This window comes from Amphiura filiformis, chromosome 15 (genome assembly GCF_039555335.1).
Source record: "Amphiura filiformis chromosome 15, Afil_fr2py, whole genome shotgun sequence".
Taxonomy (NCBI): Eukaryota; Metazoa; Echinodermata; class Ophiuroidea; order Amphilepidida; family Amphiuridae; genus Amphiura; species Amphiura filiformis.
Genome location: NC_092642.1, coordinates 39,609,657 through 39,632,709, shown reverse-complemented (window position 1 = coordinate 39,632,709; position 23,053 = coordinate 39,609,657). Strand labels below are relative to the sequence as shown.

Sequence of the window (23,053 nt, the reverse complement as noted above, 5' to 3'; positions counted from 1 at the left end):
GTCACCCAGGGGTCATCTGAGGTCAAATAACTTCAAACTGTCGAATGGGCATGAAACTTGGTGGGTACAGTCAACATTTAAAGTTTAATTTTTGGAAGGTCATTTCAGGGTCATCCAAGGTCATCCAGGGGTCAGCTGAGGTCAAATTTGTAAATACTGTCGTATGGGCATGATACTTGGTGGGTACATTCAACATTTAGAGCCAAATTTTTCGAAGGTCATTTTGGGGTCACAAGGGGTCATCTGAGGTCAATTTAGTAAAAACTTGGTGGGTACATTCAACATTTAGAGCCAAATTTTTGGAAGGTCATTTCGGGTTGAAATTGCACCGGTTCAAATGATACGCCTCAAGGTGGAGGCATTGCGGCCGACGCTTTGCGTCGAGAACCGCGCAAGTCGAGAACCGCTCTAGTTAAGTCAAAATTTGAACACGGGTCACACGTTTTTACTGAATTTTTGCCTATATTTTAAAAACTAAGCAAAATTTGAAAAAATAAAAAACACTTTCTAGATTTATTTGTCTAAATTAATAAAATTCATGTTTTATAGTTTTGATTTTCAAATAATTTTTTATGGCGGACCAAAAATGTTTGGTCAAAAAAGCGGTTTTTTGGGATTTTCTCGAAAATTGTACTTTTTGACCCAAAACTGACATTTTAAATGTATTTATGAGCTCATTTCCTTTCAAAAAATGTATACTTTTATATACTTTACATAAATATTTTTCGAGTTATGAGGTGAATAATAATGGATAATTAGTGATCCTGTGTGCCTCCTTAACAAGGATAGACAATATAAAAACACCCTGAGTGAGGAATCGTTTTGAAATTTGCCCCAGTAAACAAGGATAGACATTGCGTGTCGGTAGGCCCTAGAGTGTCATTCAATGACAGTGATGATATCGGTAAGCTTAAAATTGCGCCATTGAAGTCTGCTCCAATTTTTTTAAATCTGGTTAGTAAAATTGCTCAGAAAGCACTGTTTTGTGCCAAATAACTTGATAAATATGTCACCACTAATGTCCATTAATTGGGTAATTAAAAAAAACACCCTTCTTTTAGGAAAATGAGTGTTTTGATACCCTAATCAGATCCGCGCGGATCCTCGTTTTGCTTTCCAAAACCACCCTAAATCATGCGGATGCTTACAACTTTCATATATGAGTGGCCCCCCTGGGCCTAGTGTGAGCGATTTGAATCTGCCACTGCGAAATCCAATATAGCGTTACTCTCAATTTGAGACGACACCAGGGCTCGACATAAAGCCAGTCAGAGGGTTAAACGCAAGGGCCTGAATGGCCCTCAGAAATTCTGACTTTTGGCCTTCTGAACACCCTTTAGCTTGATGTGGATTGTAACATATTCGGGGCCTGCAAAAAGTTGTGTGGGCCCCCAAAATTTGAAGATCAGGAGCCCGAATGGCACTCGGATATTCTGGCATATTTCGAAGCCCGAGACACTATAGCACCCCTCCCATAAAAACCTTTATTGGGCTATTCCAGTTGACATCCATAAACCCCTATGGAAGATTTAATCCCCCATACAGGGAGTATGAATTTCAAATGGGGTTACCTGAATTGGTGACTCCATTTGAATTCTACACCCCTTGTGTGAGAGATTAAGGTTATGCTTTCCATGGAGGTGTACAGATTTTAACTGGAATTTGTTAAATACAGTAACTTGAAAACTTATAAATCATCTCTATTGTACTGGCCCCACCTACTGAACCTTACTGGTATTTGATGTCATGTTGAAAAGGATATCTGTTGTGACAGTGACGATTTGATGCAATGGGTCACAAATGCCATGGTGGGACAAGTAAGTCCTGAGAATTCATACCACTGCCAAATGGTGTCTATTCAGATTCGTACACAAATAACACAATACAAACAAGGATATGTTAATTACTCAATAGTAACCATTGTTTTTTATTTCTATACAACTTGCACTGTCTTTGAATTGATTAAACCCAAACCCAGCACCAACATCAGCAGCCCAGGTAGATTACTGCAATGAAACAAGAGAGAAAGAAAACAAAAGTTTTAGTTATGTGTTGATAGTTGTCATCACATTTTCAAAACGGTACTAATGAAGCAAGAGAACAAACCACAAGTTTATTACAGGGGGGGGGGGGCTTAAAAGTGTTTCTTGTGCTTCCAGTTTCGCAACTTCGTTACAGCTGGAGAGAGGGGGGCTAGCCTTGTAACAAAACGAGTTATGTTTGCAAGGCTTCACCGACCTTTTGGTTTATTCCCTATTGTTTTACCGTAATTATTTCCTTCAAGTGGCTTTCAAAGCCTGTTTCTGCTGGATTTCTTGTTCTCCTTACGAATCGGTGACAAAGAACGGTTACATTGACCGGAAAATACACCAACATGTACATGTAAACATAATAGAGAGCATGTGATTTCCAAGCATACGTTTCAAAAGCCTGTGCATCCATTCAAAATCCCGTCACATGAGAGTGGTTTTGAATAAATGCACGGACGTTTGAAACATACGTTTGGAAATCTCAAGCTCTTTCTTATTCCACAGACTCCAGTGCACTCCAATTATATAACTACTACCCCAAGGCTCTTGATCAAGTATTTCTATATATTGATGAACACAAAATTGAGTCTTTTGTTTCCAAAATATGAATGTTAGTTTGTTGCCACAATCCACAAACTGTATTTCTGTTTTGGCCTTATATTTCCCAGAAAACTGACCGGCGCATCATGCTGGATCACATCACAGAAAGGAATATGTCAGATGTGACAACCTGACAGAATAGAGATTGCGATTTCCAAACATAGTATCGAGCGTACATGGATATATGTGATGCGATCAAGCAAAATCAATCGGAACTCGGAAATATTGATTTTGTGATATAGCCAAAGGAAGGAAATATTTCCTTTTGTTTTCTATTGTTTTGGAAACTCTTTAATTGCTCACATCTTTGGAACTGGTTGTTCGATTCCAATGGGGTTTTCTGAAAAATGCAGCTTTGTAAATGCTGTTTACTATTCTGTAAGAAACTGAAAATTTAATATTTCTGAGTTCCGACTGATTTTGCTTGATTGCATCACATATGTGGAATCTATACAAAATCCTGTCATAGGAGAGTGACTTTGAATAGATGCCACGTATGTTCGATCGATACGTATGTTTTACAATGTTTATTTTGAAATCGCAATCTCTCTACTGTATACACTGGTCTTAACTTACCTTCTTGCCAGTGCCAACCTTGGCCTTCATTGCACGTACCCGTACTTTCTTCTGTCTGTTCTTTCTCTCTTTCCTCTGCTTACTGGATGGCTTCTTCTTTTCATACAGGCCATGCTATTTATGAAACAAAAAGGGTGATTTTTTTTAGAATTCAGGACTTTAGAAACAACCTTAAGGGGGTACTACACCCCTGGCCAATTTTGTGCCTATTTTTGCAATTTTATCAAATATTATAGCACATTGGTGACAAGTAAGATATGTATATTATAGGGGAAAGGACTACAACTACTGTACTGAAAATTCAGCAACTCAAAGCAAGTAGTTATTGATTTATTGATCAAATAGTGGTTTTCCCTCATTTTTGAATGTAACTCCACAACTGTTGTCTATGCTGAAATAAAATTTCCAGTGCAGTAGTTGTAGTCCTTGCCCCTATGATATACATATATCTTACTTGTCCCCAATGCACTATAAATTTTGAGAAAAATGCAAAAATAGGCTTAAAATTGGGCAGGGGTGTAGTACCCCCTTAAATTATATGAACTTTTTACTTATAAAGAACAATAGAACCAAAGTAATTTTTATGGACATTTTTTGTTACCGTATGTAAAAATCATGCTTCACAAGGGTTTAAGCCATGATTTCAATGTTGCTTTAGCCTTTGTTTCAGGGACTGTAGAATAATTTTGTCTACATCAGGGGGCAAAATTCTCGCAGGTTCAGGCAAGACAAACATTGCTTGGCCCCCTTTTCGATAAGCCAAAAATCTTCATCCCCTTTAAGAGTAGAGCGAGCAGGACATTTACCAAATTAAACAATTTCCTACTCTTTTTAGGGTGCAATTTCCAAAACTGCCTAAAAACTGTGCCAAAAATCCGCTTCTCTCCCTTTCAGGCCTGCCAAAAAATGTTCCCCCCCCCTTTCAGGCTTGCCAAACAATCTTTGCTCCCAACATAATTCACTGCACCACTCCTCACATAATTGTTTTGGGAGTTTTTCTATTCTGATTCTTGTCGAAATTTTTTCATGCTACAAGTATGATAATCTTTGAAAACTTACTCTCTGTAACCTGAAGTTGGGTTCAATCTTCTTGGCATAGTCCAAGCTGTCATACACCAAAGCAAACCCGGAGGTCTTTCCACCACCAAAATGGGTACGGAACCCAAAGCAGAAGACTACATCAGGGGTGGTCTTGTACACCTGGGCAAGTCTCTCCCTTACATCTGTTTTGGGTACTGTGGGTTTGCCTGGATGAAGGATGTCGACGACCTACGTGAAGAAGTAACAACATGAAAGTGTGCATTTGGTACAGCGGAAATTCATTAACACGAAATCTGTTAACACAAAATTCCTAAACACAAAAGTCCAAAGTATATATTTGATACATTTATATAAAGACCTGATAGCATAAGGGAACAACCCAAAAGTTTGATGAAGCCCTATAAACGAAAGTCTTTTCGTTAGAAGGCTAACCCTGCCCCCTCCCCTCTAACGTAAGTGTCAAATATCGAAAATTTCAACCCGTATTCATGGCACAGGGACGTCACTATGGTCGATGGGGTTATGGAGGGGTGCGACATTGCTAGGATGTTTATCAGGTTTAAGAAACAATAATTCTATTTTATTTTGAAATATTTTTCTTCATAAAAAATTAGGACTTGCTTAATTTTCAAATAAAAAAGAATCAAAGTGCTTGGTACAGCTGCTTTAAAAATGAACTTACAAGTTGCAGTACTGCACTCTATATTTATTTGAAATTATTTTGAAGCAACCACTGTAAAATGTCAATATCGTACTTCAGAAAATACTAAAATTTTACAATTATATACTAAATCTTTCAAAAGATCAACTTTGACCGATGTTACTACTTCTTTACAAGCGTAATCGGACTTTTTGACCCCTCCTCCCTAACGAAAGGACTAGGGGCTTCATCAAACTTTTGGGTTGTTCCCTAATCATGTTGACACCAACTAAAATCGGGCACCCTTACAAATTTGCTTTTTCATTTACAGTGACAACTCCTTGGCAGTCAATTAATTCACTATCATATAAAATGCATTACTTTAATATTGCAGTTATTATTGCAAGAACAACTCGGACCTTTTGTCGGACATCAGGAGTGCTTTCCACTGTATTTAAAGCCTTTGATATCTCACTTCAAAAATTTCCAGTGCTTTTTCATTTACAGTGATAACTCCTTGGCAGTCAATTAATTCACTATCATATAAAGTGCATTACTTATTGCAGTTATTATTGCAAGAAATACTCGGACCTTTTGTCGGACATCAGGAGTGCTTTCCACTTTTTTGTCACCGCCCAAGAAAGGCGTGTTGCTTATGAGCTCCGGACGGTCGTGCTTGTTGGTGAAGCGATTTTGTGTACTAAAAACAGCCGTGTATTGCAATCGGAAGGATAGCAGTTATAGCGGAGAGTGTTAAGTATCATGGGGAACTTTTAAACTCATTAAACTATCGGGATGTGTCCTTTAGTTGAATTTTTCGATTCCCGCGATCGCCCAAAACATGGCGGTCGCTAATCTAAGGATCGCCCTTTGTTACCGTGTGATTGCCTAGCTTTGGAAGGCATTGCTAGAGCGTCCGCTGTATAGTTTAATCACACAATTTATTCTATATATGATATCCGTAACTTGTTATACTCATATAGCGTTTTCCCTGTTGTTCTTGGCAGTTGTTAGAATTAGACTAGTGACAACATACCAGAGAGCGTACAGTAGGTGAAAGTTGTGTGATGGTGGATTGCTACTATCAGTGAAGCTATATCGAAGTCGTGTGACGGGTTTTTATAGTGATTTTTTATATGGTTATATTCTATATAATCTCTATTTTGTGCTATTTCTCTGTGTAGATTGAATAAAATTTAATCGAAATCTAATTACCATAATAAAGATTATACCATCTTGCTAGTACTTTGAAGTGACCTGTATCCACTATATATTATATAACTGGTCTTGTTTATATATAGTGTTTGATTTCCCGGGGAGGACACCATATTATGTCTTCCCGTCGATGTGCTAAGTGCCCATCACCGGTTCCTGGCTGGGACCCTCATTTACTTTGTTATGTTCATCGTGAGTGTTAGCGTTCCGCCAGATGTACCATATGTATAGGGATTTCAGAGGAGCAGTTTGGCGCTTTGGGCGAGGTCAGCAGTTGGGAATTAGACCATCCAAGCAGAGACCTTCAAAAGGTGGTAAGTCGGGTAAGTTAGTTGAGAAAGTAGCGTGATAGCAAAGGAGGCCCGCTACCGCTTAAGTTAGGCGGCAAGGGGGCTACCGATGCTAGGGCTCCTGCCCTTTCTCTGGTTCAGGTTCCCCCGGGAATCCTGAATTGGGGTCTAAAGGCTCAGACACGAGTAGGGGTGCGACTGTAGTGCCACAGAAAATGTCAGAGTTGGGACCAGCAGTTAGTACAGGTGCGCAAGTGCCGGGGAACACAGCTGGTCTCGATACAATGAACCCAGTTATTAGTACAGGGGGAAACCCCAGGAAAGTGCAGGGTTCATCGAACTTACTCATGAGTACAAGGGTCACCCCCCGGAAAGTGGTTGGTTCCAAAGATCTACCCATTAGTACAGGGGTGAATAACCCCCGGAAAATAGGAGGATCTGATACTGGTTCTCTCGCTAGTAAACAGTCTGTTCTGTTGAACACGGGGGGGGCCAGGATCTAGTGTTGCCACCAGTAAGGAGCGATCCCGAAAGTGACAAGGGACCCACTAGGCTTAGTTCGAGTACAGGGGAAACCTCTCGAAAGAAAGCGGAGCCAGTGGTAGACCCAATTTCTAGTAACGGGGGTCCCCCCCGTGAACGGGACTAGATCAGTAATGAAAGGATCGGTAGATGCGGAAGGTGCTACCTCGAGCCCAGGGTTCCCGTTAAGGGTTTTAAAATGTGCGTCATGTGTGACGCAAGTTTGCTGACAAGATAGAAAAAACTTGCGTCCAGACAGATTTTTTGTGCGTCCATCTGAAATTCATGATCAATCATACCGGGAAACACAACTGCAACCCCTCGTTGCTAACACACGTACCCCGGCCCGGGTCTACCTCATCAAATGTTGATTGTTAAAATAAAATTTTCGCCGTGATATTCCACCTCCAGTCGCAATGATAATTTTTCTCATTTCTGCAAACATGCGCAAAGTCTGTCAATCTTTAGCAAATTTTCGTACTTTTACTTCCGGGTTTTACTTTTACTTCGATCCACATGTTGTTGATGATGCTATAAAAGCTAAAACACGCGCTGTCACAAATAATACAAAAAAAGGTTATCATTTGGATTTTGTCTTTAAAATTGCTTTTATTCATCGTAACAATAATACTAATAAAGGAAGCGTAGATTATTTATGAAAAAATAAACTTAAAATATTAAAAACTGAATATTGTCAGGTTGTGATAAATAACTAAATAAACATTAACTGCACGTCACCAGTTCAGCATGCTTTGTAAACAAACAATTGCATCAATTGGGACTTTCCCCATCAAACAGCGATCGCGACGGAAAGCATGCAAAAAGTGCACGATTTCCTGACGTTGCATTTACAAATATTGCAGAATTTACTTCAATTCTTAGCAGGTTGGTCAAAATTTTGGGGCTTTTATTATCGTAAAAATAAAACAATTTCTTATTTTTATCATCAATTAATGATTAAATTTCGAAGTTTTGTCTGCGTCCACATGGACGCAAAATACTTGATTAGCCATGTGAACTTGCGTCCAAATTTGTAAAATACTCGTCTGGACGCAATGACGCACACTAACGGGAAGCCTGCTCGAGCCTATCATTGGCACCCCCGTTACATGCAACCCGGGATATCCAGGGTAGCGTGGACATGGGCGGGCCCCCTGATAAGTTATTATCATCAGGTATTGATCCGACTGCTCAAGTTACTCATGAGCGGTCTCAAGAGGATGTTCATCCTTTTGATAGTCGATCACCTAGGGTCATGCTTGATGGGTCGAATTATTCAATGATGAATAACTCCCCAAGTACACTACATCAAGTGTTCAATCAAGCAGCGCTGACCTCGGATTTTCCCAATACGGTCGATAATCCTCGAGGTTATACTAGTGTTTATCAATCAACTAGTCAGCAGGAACCCAGCGGTCATTCAACTTTGCCAACCGCGGCTAACTTCGCGCCCAATCCCAACTTGTATACTACTGTACCACAGACCGGACAGTGGCAACAAGCATGGGGGGTGCCAGGAGTTGGTAATGGGTTTGGTATACCCGTTAATCAAGGGAATTTCCCCAATGCTGGGCCGTGGATGAATCCGGCAGCAATGTGGGGATGTGTTCCTCCTTGGTTTAACCCGCAGATGTTCGGACTTGGACAGACTCAAGTTCAGAATACTCGGGTACTTGCCGGGTAGGGAGCGTAGAGCACCTAGGTAGGTACCAGTGCGACAGAAGCCGAGTAGGCGGTCGACACCGGTAACGGTAACTAGCGAGCCTACGTTCCCAGTGACACCTAATGCATCGCAAGGTGCAGGCGTGTCCTCCCCTTCAGTTGGCGTTATGTCGGGTCTCCTATCAGGATACACTGAGGGATCGATCATGACAAACACTTCTGAAACACAGGAGTCTGAATCACAGATCGGTGTTGGGTCGGATTCAGATACCAGTGAGGGTGAGGAAGACTCTGGCGAGGAGGGAACGTCACATGAGATGACGTCATTTCCTCAGGCCCGTCAAGGGTCGCGCTAGGCTGCGTTTTTGCGTCCCGGACCCACCAAAACCCGAATCTCACGCATGAATATTGCAAAAGCAGTGAGTTATTGCGTCCCGTCGTACGCAACAAAAATTCCCACATGTTGTTTTCTATATCCAGGTTTCATAAAACTAGGCTCAAAAGTTTCCTCAACTTGCATTATGCACATCATTTTCGAAGCAACTGAACACCTGAAATACCAAATTATGGCCTAATTTACTTCAATAATTAATTTTATGCACAGTAATACTGCTTTGTGAGTGAAAATTTTGACAGCAAAACAGCTGTGATATCGCGAAAAATCTGGCGAGATCTCTGGCTATGGCTGCCATTGTTTACTGGCAAATAACGACAATAGAGGGCAGTATTAAAAGTATTATTGAGCAGACAGTGGCGGGAAGAAAATATTAGGTAATTATACTAATTTGATTGAAATAAAAAAAGAAAATTAAAAGAAAAAGAAAAAAAAAAAAAAAAGAAAGAAAGAAAGAAAGAAAAAAAGAAAAAAAGAAAATGAAGAAAAAAGAAGAAAAAGAAAAAGAAAAAAAAGAAAAGAAGGAAAAGAAAAGAAAGAAAAAGAAAAAAAAAGAAAAAAAAGAAAGAAAAAAAAAGAAAAGAAAAAAGAAAGAAAAAAAGAAAGTAAAGAAAGAAAAAAGAATGAAAGAAAGAACAAAAAAAAATACAATAATATTTAATAAACCCCTGCTCCCCCAAAAAAAAATAGTATGGTATCACACAAATAGATTGAATTGGCTAGACAATAGTTGGGACCCCCGATATTTCTTTAGGGACCCCCCATTTTTGCATTTTCTGTTAGCTCGGGGGTCCCAAGGGACCCCCGAACTTTTGGACCTAGCGCTACCCTTGCGGCCCGTACTGAGGGCGCAAGTGAGTCAACGTCTAGTGGGGTAGATTCTATACCACCCGGTTTTCGAAGGAGACCCGGACACGTTCGTCGTCTAGCTCGTAACTTAGACTTGACGTATGGTCCTGAGGTAACGAGGAGACACCAAGCGTCCTTCTAGGAGGCTTGGGGGTAGGTAGTGGACTACACACATTATCTGGTGTCGCTCTTCCTGGCGAAATACTTGGCTATTGGCAGGCTCTTGATAAGAAAGGAGATCATCGTGGATCCTTGTCTTATAGAGGGGCGACCTCACGGAAAACGTTCCGTGTGTCGGGAGAAGGACTATAACGGAATGGTCCGGTGCCCAGGTATAGAAGGGGACGTTGCTAAGTTCTTACCTCACCAAGTGAATAAGAACCACCCACAATCGTTCTCCCCATATTGGGAGGAACAATTAAAGTCGGTGGATAATTCTCTCAGAGTATCTACCAGACTTTCAGCCTTTTCTTCTTTGTTGACCTCGAGTGTAGGTCATCAAGTGAAGGAGCTGTGTGGGGAGGATTCCGATCTTTATCGGGATTCGATATATCTCACTTCAAAAATTTCCAGTGCTTTTTCATTTACAGTGATAACTCCTTGGCAGTCAATTAAATTCACTATCATATAAAATGCATTACTTATTGCAGTTATTAATATTGCAAGAAATACTCGAACCTTTTGTCGGACATCAGGAGTGCTTTCCACTGTTAATTCACTATCATATAAAATGCATTACTTTAATATTGCAGTTATTATTGCAAGAACAACTCGGACCTTTTGTCGGACATCAGGAGTGCTTTCCACTGTATTTAAAGCCTTCGATATCTCACTTCTCACACACAAAATTCACACAAACTTCATTGTACAGGAGGGCTATGTAATTTTAGTGTTCTTACCATCTGCTTGCGGTTAAGCAGCCTGTTGGTCATAAACTTGCGAGTGCGAATGGTTACTGCAGAGTCACCCTGGGGATATTAAAGGAAAACAATCAATGAAAATAAAATAATGTATTAGTTCTAAGTTTGATGTGTGAAACAAACTGTTGCCCAACAGGTAAAAAAAACATTGATATCAAAGTTATCATGCAGTGATAGTTAGATTTCATCAAATAAAATCGCTTTTGTGAAAAGATCCCTGGCTTAGTGAAAAATGATGCATTACTAATTACTTGCTTGCTTGTACAGTAAGGCCAAAAACAATTAATTGTTTGCTTGCCGACAGGGCCTCTTCCAAGTGGAAGGGTCGGTAGATGCACTTTAAGGAATAAAAATGTATTTCCTCTCAAATACAGGAATCGGATACACCACACCATGGCCCTTTCTCTTGCGCTACTACCTCGATCTTTGACAACTACATCCTCGAATAAGACAACAAGTATGTGACGTGTTGGGTTCATGAATATTTAATGAGCAGCGCGATCGGGCGATCAATTGATTTGCCCAGCACTGGAGTTTCTCAAAATTGATGAAGTCATTTTTTACAATTAATATAAGCCACGCTGTTTGTTTACGATCTGCCTTATATTGGTCGCAATCTACCTTATTTGGTCTTTGGATACGATCAGCATGATCAGATAATTTACGTTTGTGAAATTCAGTACACAGCAACGTCAGCAAGTGTCCCATGGCAGAGCGATTATTTTTTTTGTACATCATATTTGTAACGCATACGTGTAAATTCAGTTGAGTTGATTTTTCCGAAAATCTTATTTTTTGAGTGAGTTTTGCTTTATTCTGTGTTTGATTGTAAATGAAAAATAAAAAAAAATAAAAATTTACAAATAATATTTGAAATATGATGTATGAAAAAAATAATCGCGTCCCACGCCCATCCCCATGGCTGCCAGAATTGCAGAACATGCACTGCACATGTACTGCAGTTGGCATACTCGGCAGTGGGGTTTGACTCCCACCCATTTTTGCCCCCACCCTTTTTATTGAGGCACCCTTTATACCGAAAATTCTTGACCCCCACGCTTTTTACTGAGGCACCCTTTATACTGAAAATTCTTGACCCCCTCCACTTTTTGCTTTTTCCGCTATTTGTAAACTGACGAAGTCACACGCAATTTGGCAGGCGGCAGATGTCATGATTGAGCGGCAACTTGTGAAACCGCCCGGCCGTATGGCATTTTCCAATATAGTCGGTTAGTTTGTGGGGTTCATTATCGAACCCCAACGGTTTTAGCTTGTATTTATATCATTTATCAACATAGGCGTATTTGTTTGTGATATTTCAAAAGTTTTAAAATTTCGAAATAATCCCATTCAATTACACGGTTGACGATGAAAATTTACTGAATTTAGAGAATGCAATGCGGCTACCTAGACTATGCCATAGTCGATTTTTGATAAATAAAATGTTATTAATCATGATGAGCGCATTCAGTTGAACTCGAAATTATACTGATATTTAGTAGGCCTACATCAAAATACTAGTATAAACTGGTTATGAAAAAGTTTAGGCTATATAATTATATTTGTGACAGTAAAAGTAAAGTATAGGCCCTACGTAGGCTTATATTATTGAATGCAACATATCATAATGGCATAATTATAATGACACTTCAATACTGAACAATTCTAATTTTAGAATCTGCCAGTTTGTTATCCGAAAAACCGACTATGGACTTTCACTTTTAAGCAGAACTTTACCCTGGGACTCACACACTGTCAATCATACTTGTTTATCAATAAAATCTAACCACAAGACTAAGCATGGTGGTACAATACGCGCTACATGCAGCTGCATACGTTCATCCACCAGCACAAAAGCGCCGCATTCCCTAGATAGTTGTGTACCATGTATAGTTATAATGGTACCAGTGTACGCGTCGGGAGGATTTAAACAATAACGAGATCTGGGCGACCAATCACAAGCCAGATTCATTTTTAAAGATGCATTACATCATCACCAATTTTAGTTAGGCCAGAAATTGGCCTAACTCTCAAGGCAAAGTCAGTAGTCCACTTGGGAAGCTAACAAACAGAGGCGACGGTGACTGAAAAGATCAGTTGTGAAAATCTATCAATTGTGCACTCATTAATTAAATCAGAGTTTTAAGCTTAAATGTAATAGCCAGAGTAGTGCACAATTGGCAAGTGGACTACGGAGAAGTCTATGCGGCCACCTTGCAGGTTCAAAGTAAATCAAGTACGCAGAATTCTGCACCTATTTCACACGTGCGAGTCCGATGTTTTTCTCTCCAGTAAGTTGATACATTACGTGAACAATGTAAATTATACACATGTGAAAAACTACGACTGTACTGTATAATAAGCATTTTAATGGCGTTCAAATCAAATGTTCTTCTTGTTTAATATGAAACTTGACGTGCCCTGTGTTCAGTGGCTATATCCAGTGTTCGAATTTAGGAAAAATAAATGGTTGTCCCACGGACAACCAGATTACAATTTCTGGTTGTCCGTCTAAGTTTTTGGTTGTCCGTAGGCCTACAAATGTTACTTTTGGCTAGATTTATGGTTGTCCAGCGGACAACCGAATCAGTATTTTTGGTTGTCCGCCGACTTTTTTAGTTGTCCCGGGCAACCGGACAACCAAAATTTCGAACGCTGGCTATATCCTACTTCTTCCGTGCTGCTTCGCTCAATCAATTTATAATATGCATAATTAATGACGTCACTCATACGATCAATGTAAAGAAAAATAACATGTCATGGAAAATCGGACATTTGCATATGACGTAGGTGTTTTGGCAGGGCTTCCAGGGTGGATATTGTGTACATTGGCATTGCACTGGACACTCGTAAACAAGCGCGAGCCTGCATCAAATGGAATTTTATCTTGCGACATGGTGTGCGAGTTTTGGCGATTTTTCTTGGAACTATGATTATTTTATCATTCCATAAAAATACTGTAAGTTGGATGAAGCCCCACGCTTTTTATTTTAATCCTACGCTTTATATCAGTCCACGCTTTTTACCCAAAAAATGTAAACCCCCACGCTTTCACCAATTTTCAGAATTTCAAACCGGCACGCATTAAAGCCTTAATGTACGATTTCCATCAAATTTTAATTTTTTTATTCTTCATTCAAAATGTTGAAATAATATTAGTAATAACTGCCGGGAAGGGTTGCTGTCCATTTTAAGTTGAAATAACAAGGTTAAGTGAAAGAAACCCCACTGGTTATTTTGGCCATTTGACATGCAGTTTTATATGGGAGGACATATTATCATAATTTTTAAATTATGATAATATGTCGAACTTTGCTCTGTCGACCTACAAAGACAACAAATTTGGCTGATTCCATTTATGTGCAAGTTGGGACATGTGTAAACATTACAAATATGCAAAAAAATCGGGTTTGAAAAAAATTAACCAATTTCATATTATAAGATCGTACATTATGGCTTTAAAAAGCGTGGACTGACGAGTGTGGTTGGGGGGTTTACAATCTTGACTTTTTTTGCTTGTAATTCAATTGTTTAGAAAACCTAAGTACACAAATACCTGAAAAGCTTAATTTCATGAAATATGCAAGACAAGATTCACTTCGAGAGTGCATACATACGAATGCATGCACAGCAACGTTAAGCTTACAAAATTCAGTCAAGACATTCATTACATCACTTTTTTCATGTCCTTTATTGTCAATTTCAAAAAATCAAAATCCAACCAAATACAATCGAATAGAGAAATAATACAATAAACATCAAATGAATGTCATAAAATCGACATTTTGGTCATTATTTACAACGATTAACGTGGATTTTCACAGGGGCTATCGTACCATTTTGATCACCGAAATACGGCAATTCTCCAAAAAGGTCGAAAATCGAGGTCAGAGGTCAGAGGTCATTGATAATTTTATATCTCTTACACACACTAATGATTCACTACTTTACACGACGTGAGAATGTAAGCGAATATTATTCAATTTGGTAACAGAGGTTAATCCAAGGTAACTGAAAGGGCGCCATCTATTGTCAATCAAAACAATGTGAGAGAAAAACAGCTGATTGCCTGATTTCTGTGTGTGAAATTTTAACATAACTGACAAGATGTGACGAAAAACTGCATGGAAAAGACATGATTAGGCCTAGGTTCAAAAGCAGCATGTTTATTTCAGCCTTTGTCTTCTTGATATCTTTTACTCTCGGAAGGAGCCAAGGTATTGTATCCCCTATCATGTTATTTGCATGTGCATGTGAACATGCATGTGAATGTCAATTTGTAAGCTTATAGTAGTTTAATACAACTAAAAACTTCATATCTAAAAGAAAAAGTTCTATGCATTATTCATAGTATTGTATGCCTGTATAATTAAGTGTTTAATTGCCGTTTAATTGATGAGGGCTGTCCAATAAATTATGTAGGTTTGTAGGTATGACCAACATGACCAACGCTAGTCCGAATTATGCCCAGCGAGGTCACGTCACACTCGGTGTGACGTGCCCTGAACTCCAAATAACTTTCGCTAGCGACAGACAAATTGCAGGAAAGCGTGCCAATTTAAGCTTCTTGTAATAGCTATTGCACATAACATACGAAGTCACAAACTTACAAACTTCAATATATGCACTTCAAATACAGCAGACCAGCTGTTAATTATTACCGATCCTGTAGAATAACTTACATAAGGCCCTTCGCACTTGATTATTAGTTTCCTGTTTACCGCCCGCGTCCAAAATTGAAAATCTCAAAATAATTAATTATTTTATTTTTATTTCTAATTTTCTCCTTTAAAATAACTTTCAACTAGTTGCCATTTTCTGACTTTAATAATATCAACAATAATGATGAATGAACAAAGAGTACAACTCCACCTTCACTTATTTATAAATTCAAATATTGTTGTGAAATAATTAAATGCCCGCTCTAGTCAAAACGAGTCAATAGTTGCTTGTAATAGTTCAAACTAAATAAAGAAAATAAAAGATAATTAATAATTAAAAGTCACCTCATCCCCTTTTCAAAATCTTTAACAGGAAACTAATATTAATAATCAAGTGCGAAGGGCCTAATCTTCAATTTCATGGAATCCCGTTGCTCAGAATTGCAAATGTCATTTTTATCAGTCAAATGCGCTGTGGATGTGCTCAGAGATTTTATGATATGCTCCATATAAAATCACAGGTGTGAAACTGACTTTATACCACTCGCTCGCTTTGCAGAAAAAGCGAAGCCTCCGCTACCTCGTGGCATGCGTCATCATGGACGTGTACAAAATTTCCGATGGGCGCCTTATTTATTTATAACCCGTTTTGTGATTGGTTGCAAACACCATGCATCGCAATCGTAAGCCAATCAATGAACGCGACAGCCTTTTACGGTATGAATTAATGTGACCCGCCAGTAAAGTATGTCTAACCTGATTGGTTTAAAAAACTACTTTGATAATTGCTAAGCCAGTCAGCGTGCTCGATGCTTAACAAACCTCTACAATCGTAGAGGTTTTTTATTTTTTTAAGAGGCGAATTCACGAGTGGTGATCCAGCGATCGAGTATAAATTCAGCATGACTTCTGCTTTCGCAGGTGCAATAACAATACATGGACACAATCAGTGACATTTACACAATGCAATAGGGTCATTATTTCTCAAATCACCCAAAAAAAATATGATTTTACACCTCACCCCCTTCAAATTTGTTCAAAATTGGTATACAGGGTGATTTTGGCTGGCAAAGCTCAAATTTCAAATTTTAGCTTAATCGGACGTACGGCTATGCCCCGCCCATTTTTTGCGATTTCAGCGAAGAATGGGGTGCCCATCAATATTGTCGCGACCATATCTCCGTAACCGTAGGTCCTACTGAGCTGAAATCGGTGTCATTTTTTAGCTAATCTCTCAAAGAATCCAAATCTACTATCATTTAGTGTGTAGGAGGAAGAGAAAATTCTATGAACTTTGACCTTGAATTTGACCTTGTTGCCCACATGACCGCGAGGCGAATTTGCGTTGGAATTACACCTCCATATGTTGTCTACATAATATCAAAAAATTGGAGGGGTAATATTTTTTGTTTTCTTGCTAGGCTTTCATAAAGCAAGCATGTGGTTGAAAAACTGTAATTTTGTATGTAGGCTCAGTATATTGTACACATGATACTATTATAATATAGGCCAATTGTATTAGATGTATTTAATGCATGTACATATTATATATAGAATTATATGTACATGCATTAAATACATATGTTTTCATCTGCATGCTTGCTTTGTGAAAGCCTAGCAAACAAACAAAAAATATTACCCCTCCAATTTTTTTATATTTTGTAGACAACATATATGGGGTATAATTCCAACGTAAATTCCGCTTTCAGGGTCACGTAAGCAACAAGGTCAAATTCAAGGTCAAATTACAGAAAAAAGGTCACAAATTTTCTCTTACTCCTACATACTAAATGATAGCAGATTTGGATTCTTTGAGAGATTAGCTAAATAATGACACCAATTTCAGCTCAGTAGGACCTAGCTCGAGATACTCTAGCTAAAATACAGGTTTACATTACTATCTTGCAATATCTTGCTGTATTTCAGCTAGAGCTCCAAACGACAAGCTTCCAGGTTTTTTGGAGAACAATACTGTTACGTAAGATGAAGAAGAAACCCGCCTCGGAGCCCGCCCTACTCATTATTTCATTGTACTTATTGCAATTTGCCTTCACATTACGTAATCAACACAAAGCTTTTGTGAGGATTAGTGAGTGGATAAAAATTGACTGTGGAGGATCTGAAGGACACGCCGATTGTTAGTTGTCAATCATGAAATGCCGCATAGCGTATTAATATTTTACTGCATGGCATTCCGCAAACACCAAGACAAATTATGCCGTATTTTTCCAAAGATCATCTCATATGAAGTAAGCTGAATGCGATCTGTACTTTTGTAACATTCCGATCGCTTTTGATCACCTATTATCGGCGAATTTGCTTGAAAACATGTGAGTTCATGTTGTGTAAACATAATTAGCATAGACACAAATGAAATTACGATGCAATACAATGCAATTTGAATGCGCAGCAGATCTATAGAAATAACGTTGCCTGGTTTTATGCAGAATTAGACCCTGTCTGGTAGGACCTACAGTTACGGAGATATGGTCGCGACAATATTGATGGGCGAAATCGCAAAAAATGGGCGGGGTATAGCGCGAAAACCGTACGTCCGATTAAGCTTAAATTTGGAATTTGAGCTTTGCCAGCCAAGGTGTTTCCCATTGGGTGAATTGAGAAATAATGACCCAATAATGAATTATGACATGCATGGGCTGGATTTTACGATCGAGGTAAGGTTTTCGGCCTGTCCCTGCGTGAATATCGTTAGTTTTCAGCATCAAAGATACTTGCGATGACCAGTTTTTTGCGGACACTTTGATAACAGGTAACTTTTATACATGTAGGTCATAGGGTAGAAACGATAGTTGTACAATTGTACGAAAATATACATTTTGTTATATAGGCCTAAAATGTTTACAAAAATATATTGGTCCACATGTTGTGCATGTATTCAGTTGTTCGACGTATAAGTCAGAATAATCAGACCCAGAACAAAATATTAATTTCTGACAAATGTTGCCAATCAATATTCATGAGAGTGTACATTTAACGTCCAATTTTCTAAATTGGGTAACTTGTGCTTGGCAGGTGTAAAATACATCTGACTGGGCGTTTTAAATACGTAACGCATAAAGGCATTGCATATCAAAACCTTTAGTAACATTTCAGAATCAGTGAATTCACGGCAGACTTGGCCATTCAAAACGCAACAGAAAACTGGCTAAAAATGACCAAATTTTTCTTTAAATCGCCGTCAATTTTGAACTAGTGAACTCAGAATTCTATACCCACGTTTATATTACCTTGAGATATTCTTTAACCCTAAAATTATTTTTTTGAAGCTGTAGGTGCTTCCATAAACCCGCCTGAATTTTTTATTTATTCCATCTTTTCACTCATTTTGTTCCTTTCCCTGCGTGAGATCAAGTTTTTCTGGGTTTTCCTGTCAAACCTGCCCTGTTCCAACAGTCACTCTACGAAATAGCGCCACGTTATTAAAAATGTTCTTGGGTTAATCGACTGTATAGACATTTTCCCTAATGGTCATCTAAAAATGGTTATGATAGACCTGAATTTAGTCTAGCCGCATACAAAAAACTATGGGTACCCCCTAATCAGAAGTCAATTCTAGTCCCTTCGATAACTCGTGATATGTATGGGTCTGCCAGTCTTAGTCACAGCCTATATGGCACAGCATAATTCAGCATTACGTGAAATACGACCAAGCGTAGACTTTGCATAGACTATAACGATCTATTTTTAGCATGACTCCACACAGCTCGCGTTCATCAAGGTCACTATTGCTTTTCATTGTGTAGTGAATATTATTTTGGGTAAAAAACATGTTACTTTTCACATAGAAAGGTTTTGATATGCCATCATCGAATGGCTGCCTATAGTGCTGTTAGTGTTAGGCCTATGTGGGGGGGGGGGCTGGACATGTGTTTTTTAGTTTCTATAATAATTATTATAAGGCCTACATTTATTTGTCATTCCTTTCTTTTCCTTTCTCTGTACTTATTCTTTCCTTGCTAAAGTATCACTCCCTCTTCTTATCATCACCCTTCCCTTCTCCATCCCCTCTTACTTTTTGTCCCCTCTCATTCCTATCATTTTCCTTACCATATCTATTTACATCTATTTATTTATTTCTCTTCATTTCTTCCTCTTTCTCTCTTCCTCCAGTCCCCCTCTCATTCTTCATATCCCCTCCTCCACCTCTACCTCCCTCATCCCCTCCCAAGACCTAGAAGAGCTGCCCCCCCTTCAGTACGCTACTGTTTATGACTTTCTCCTTCTTAAAATAAAATAAAATGTCAATTTGTGAAACAACTTTTATATAGGCCTATACCGGTATACTTATTATATGTTACATGTATTCGTAGCTATTACCATTATACAGTACTATAGACATGCAGACATGGCAGCCTTGATGTGTAATCATTAGGCCTGGCATTTTTTTAAATTGAATTTGAATGCATTTTGATATCATTAATAGATTAATTTAGGTCAACCATGTATGATCCTAGCATTTTTTAAATTTCGGGTACCTGGGCAGGGTATTTCCTGCCCGGGTAATGTAATCTCGGGCGGGTACCCGAAAGCCCGCCCGAAAATGCCAGCCTTAGTAATCATTCAGCAAGCGCAATTCAATTTATTTAAATGAAGCACCTAAATTCATTAGGGTGACAACAAACTGTACATCAGCGGCTAATGTGTGCCTTTTGTGCTTACGGCTCATCAATCACACCCTTGGGTTTTATGGTAACAATAGGTACTTTTCGTTCCAATAGGCGCTTTCACGCGACTTTCATTTGATCACTTATTGACAGTAGCCTGCTAGGTAAAGCGTTAATACACTGTCGGGCCAGCTTACCGATTTAATGGCGGAAGCTTTTTGTCCCAAACAAAAGGTACCGTACCTTTCGATGAATAGCTTGTCAGATTTCAAATCGGCACAAGTGAACAATGTGTTACATAATCTATTGCTTCTTTTTTAATAGCTCAATGGGTATGACTATGAGAGGCAAATTAACCCACATTTCGTGGCAGCCAAATTCGCCTAGACCGGGGCCCAAACACAATACATATTTTAGGTATGCTAGGTGAATTCAAATTTGCCATCAAACTGCATCATTTTATATATCAAATTAAAGCCCTTGTAGTATTAAAGAAAGCCAAAACTGAAAACCTTTTTGTCATAGCACTTTCCGTAGCAAAGTTACATCTTGTCAAAGATTGACTTTCATCAAAACGATTCAGCTAACAAAACAGCATTTCGGTGGTGTTTCTAGATCTTAGTCTCATGATGATAGCAGCTTTTCTATGTGGAACTGCTATCAAAATCCCTCTTCTTCTTCTTCCGGTACTGTGCAAAACCTCAAAAGAGTATCGACGCACATTGGTTGATTTGCAAGCATACAAGCGCACAACATGCTCCACTTGAACAGCATAATATATAATACATGTATGTACAAGATAAAAATTTGATGTGGAAGGGCGTGGAGCTGGTCCACGCTGCACCTACCAAAATTCCATGTGCGAGTGTCTCATCACCATAAAAAATCATATATTTGGGTCAAGTGAAGTATAGAGAACATATGAGGGGGTATCCAAAAGTTTTTGACATCACCCAGAAGGGAAGGAGCTATAACGATGAAATTTTGTCAGTGTAATCACTGGTCCTTATGTACATTTGTACATTATGGTCCAAAAATGGTCTCATAAGTATGTTTACTTTCTTTACAGGCAGCGCTAGATGGGCAGTAGGCGCATAACCTGCAAGATGGTGAAAATTGAGGAACGTAGGTTCCTGCATTTGAAGGGTTAGGCCTACAATGCTCAGAAAATCTATGATGAAATGAAAGCTATCTACGGTGATGATTGCCCATCATATGGCACTGTTGCTTTTTGAAAAAGGAATTTCCAAACTGGCCACATGTCCCTCACAGATGAGCCAAGAAGAGGACGTCTTCTCCCTTATGGATGGTGCGGCCACAGTGAAGAAACTCAAGAAAGTGGAGGATCTTATCATGAAAAGGTTATGCGCCTACTGCCCATCTAGCGCCGCCTGTAAAGAAAGTAAACATACTCATTTTGGACCATAATGTACATAAGGACCAGTGATTACACTGACAAAATTTCATCAATATAGCTCTTTCACTTAATTCTGGTTGATGTCAAAAACCTTTGGATACCCCCTCGTATAATATGCTTTTCAACAATTTACTTCATTTAGAAAAAAGATGGTATATTATGGCAAAAAGGACTCTGTGACCCATCTTTGCAAAAAATCAAAAAATCAGAAGGACATTCCTTGTATTCAGAATGCGATTCAGAATGTGTCTGATGACGTGCTCTCAGGTCCCACAAAAAATACTGTGCAAAGGTGGGTGACTGAGCCCTTAAATTAAAAATGTGCAACTTTCTATGATTATGACTCAACAAAAGAGCCCAAAATACTATAAAAAGACTTCTGTTTTTTACTGGAACTATTCGGGTGGTGCATTGATTTAGTGATCATGCGTACCTTTATTTACCCTACTGTAAAATAAATTTCCTATTTATGGCTATGTCTTGAGCTCGCCCCATTTTGCGTTGCGCAGCCTTTTTGAGCATATTTACATCTTTCGAGCTTGAAATCGACATAACATTTTACATATAGTAGTGCACCTCACCCTATCAAAAGTATACATTTCCTGAACGGAAATTGCACGAGGAATCCAAATATGGCATTGAAAAAACTATAGGAAGTAGGGTTAAGTTGTCCAGGCTGAAAATATCAGCTAAAATTTACTTTTTCATTTTTTATCTTTCAAGCCACATTTTTTAAACCTCTACCCCTACCTTTAATTTCTCATCATATTTGAACTCCCCATGAAATTTCCCTTCAGAAAATGTATACTTGTATAGGGGTAGGGTATACTATACAGATGTACTTACTGCTTTGGTAAATGACCTCAAATGACCTTTGACATGCGACCTTTGACCCCACATGTGACCTAAAACATAGCTTAGCTAATACCTCTTCACTCATGGACTCTTGGGTCCAAGTTGCATGAACAGGGACCTTATACTTATGAAGTGAGAGCAATTATTTTAAAAACCAAGTGCAATACAGTGCCTTGCATAGGGTTTGTACAGGCCGCTTCCGCACCTCCGCTTCCGCCTCCTCCTCCACCCTCAATATTCACAATACAAAATGACACTTCTCCAGTATCCTGCAACTTTACATCATGAATTTTGCACAGCACTAAGAAGGGAGTTTAAGCTTTAAAATGATACCACAGCCAAAAGTGTGGCTTGCATGGTTGTAAAGTTACAGTAAATTTATTACAGAGCGATACAGAAAAGCGCAACGACTCCACCTTATTTGGGAGGCCAGTTCAAGACACACAGCCATTTTAGAGTTGTATGCTGCGAGTCAAGTGTGTATGGTCGGGAATGCAAAAGTGATAAACAATTCTACTGCTTGACTGATCATCAACGATCAAGACATTAACATGATTAACAGTCACATTGGTCATCGAACTGTAAAATACTGAATTTTCTTATTCAGAGTTGTATGCTGCAAGTCAAGTGTATGGTCGGGAATGCAGAAGTGATAAACAACTGCTGCTTGGCCGATCATCAACGATCAAGACATGATTAACAGTCACATTGGTCAATGGTCATGGAGCACGTAAAAGGCGGAGACTTTACCTTGTC

General features: G+C 38.9%; 2 protein-coding genes across 2 annotated transcripts in view; one reads left to right on the top strand and one right to left on the bottom strand.

Annotated features, from left to right (window-relative positions):
• Window positions 1-1,895: 1,895 nt before the first annotated feature.
• On the bottom strand, window positions 1,896-14,659 carry LOC140171620 (small ribosomal subunit protein eS24-like). The gene is made up of 5 exons (XM_072194906.1): window positions 14,576-14,659; window positions 10,719-10,787; window positions 4,266-4,475; window positions 3,207-3,320; window positions 1,896-2,006 (listed from the first exon to the last, which is right to left on the bottom strand). The coding sequence occupies exons 1-5, from the start codon at window positions 14,576-14,578 to the stop codon at window positions 2,004-2,006; spliced, it is 399 nt and encodes a 132-aa protein (XP_072051007.1). The 5' UTR covers window positions 14,579-14,659; the 3' UTR covers window positions 1,896-2,003.
• Window positions 14,660-14,766: 107 nt separating this feature from the next.
• The window catches only part of LOC140170946 (polycystin-1-like), a 32,278-nt gene continuing 23,991 nt past the window's right edge, over window positions 14,767-23,053 (top strand). Inside the window, exon 1 of the mRNA XM_072194141.1 lies at window positions 14,767-14,956. Coding sequence (XP_072050242.1) covers window positions 14,875-14,956 — 82 coding nt within the window. The 5' untranslated portion in view covers window positions 14,767-14,874. The remainder of the gene's footprint in view (window positions 14,957-23,053) is intronic.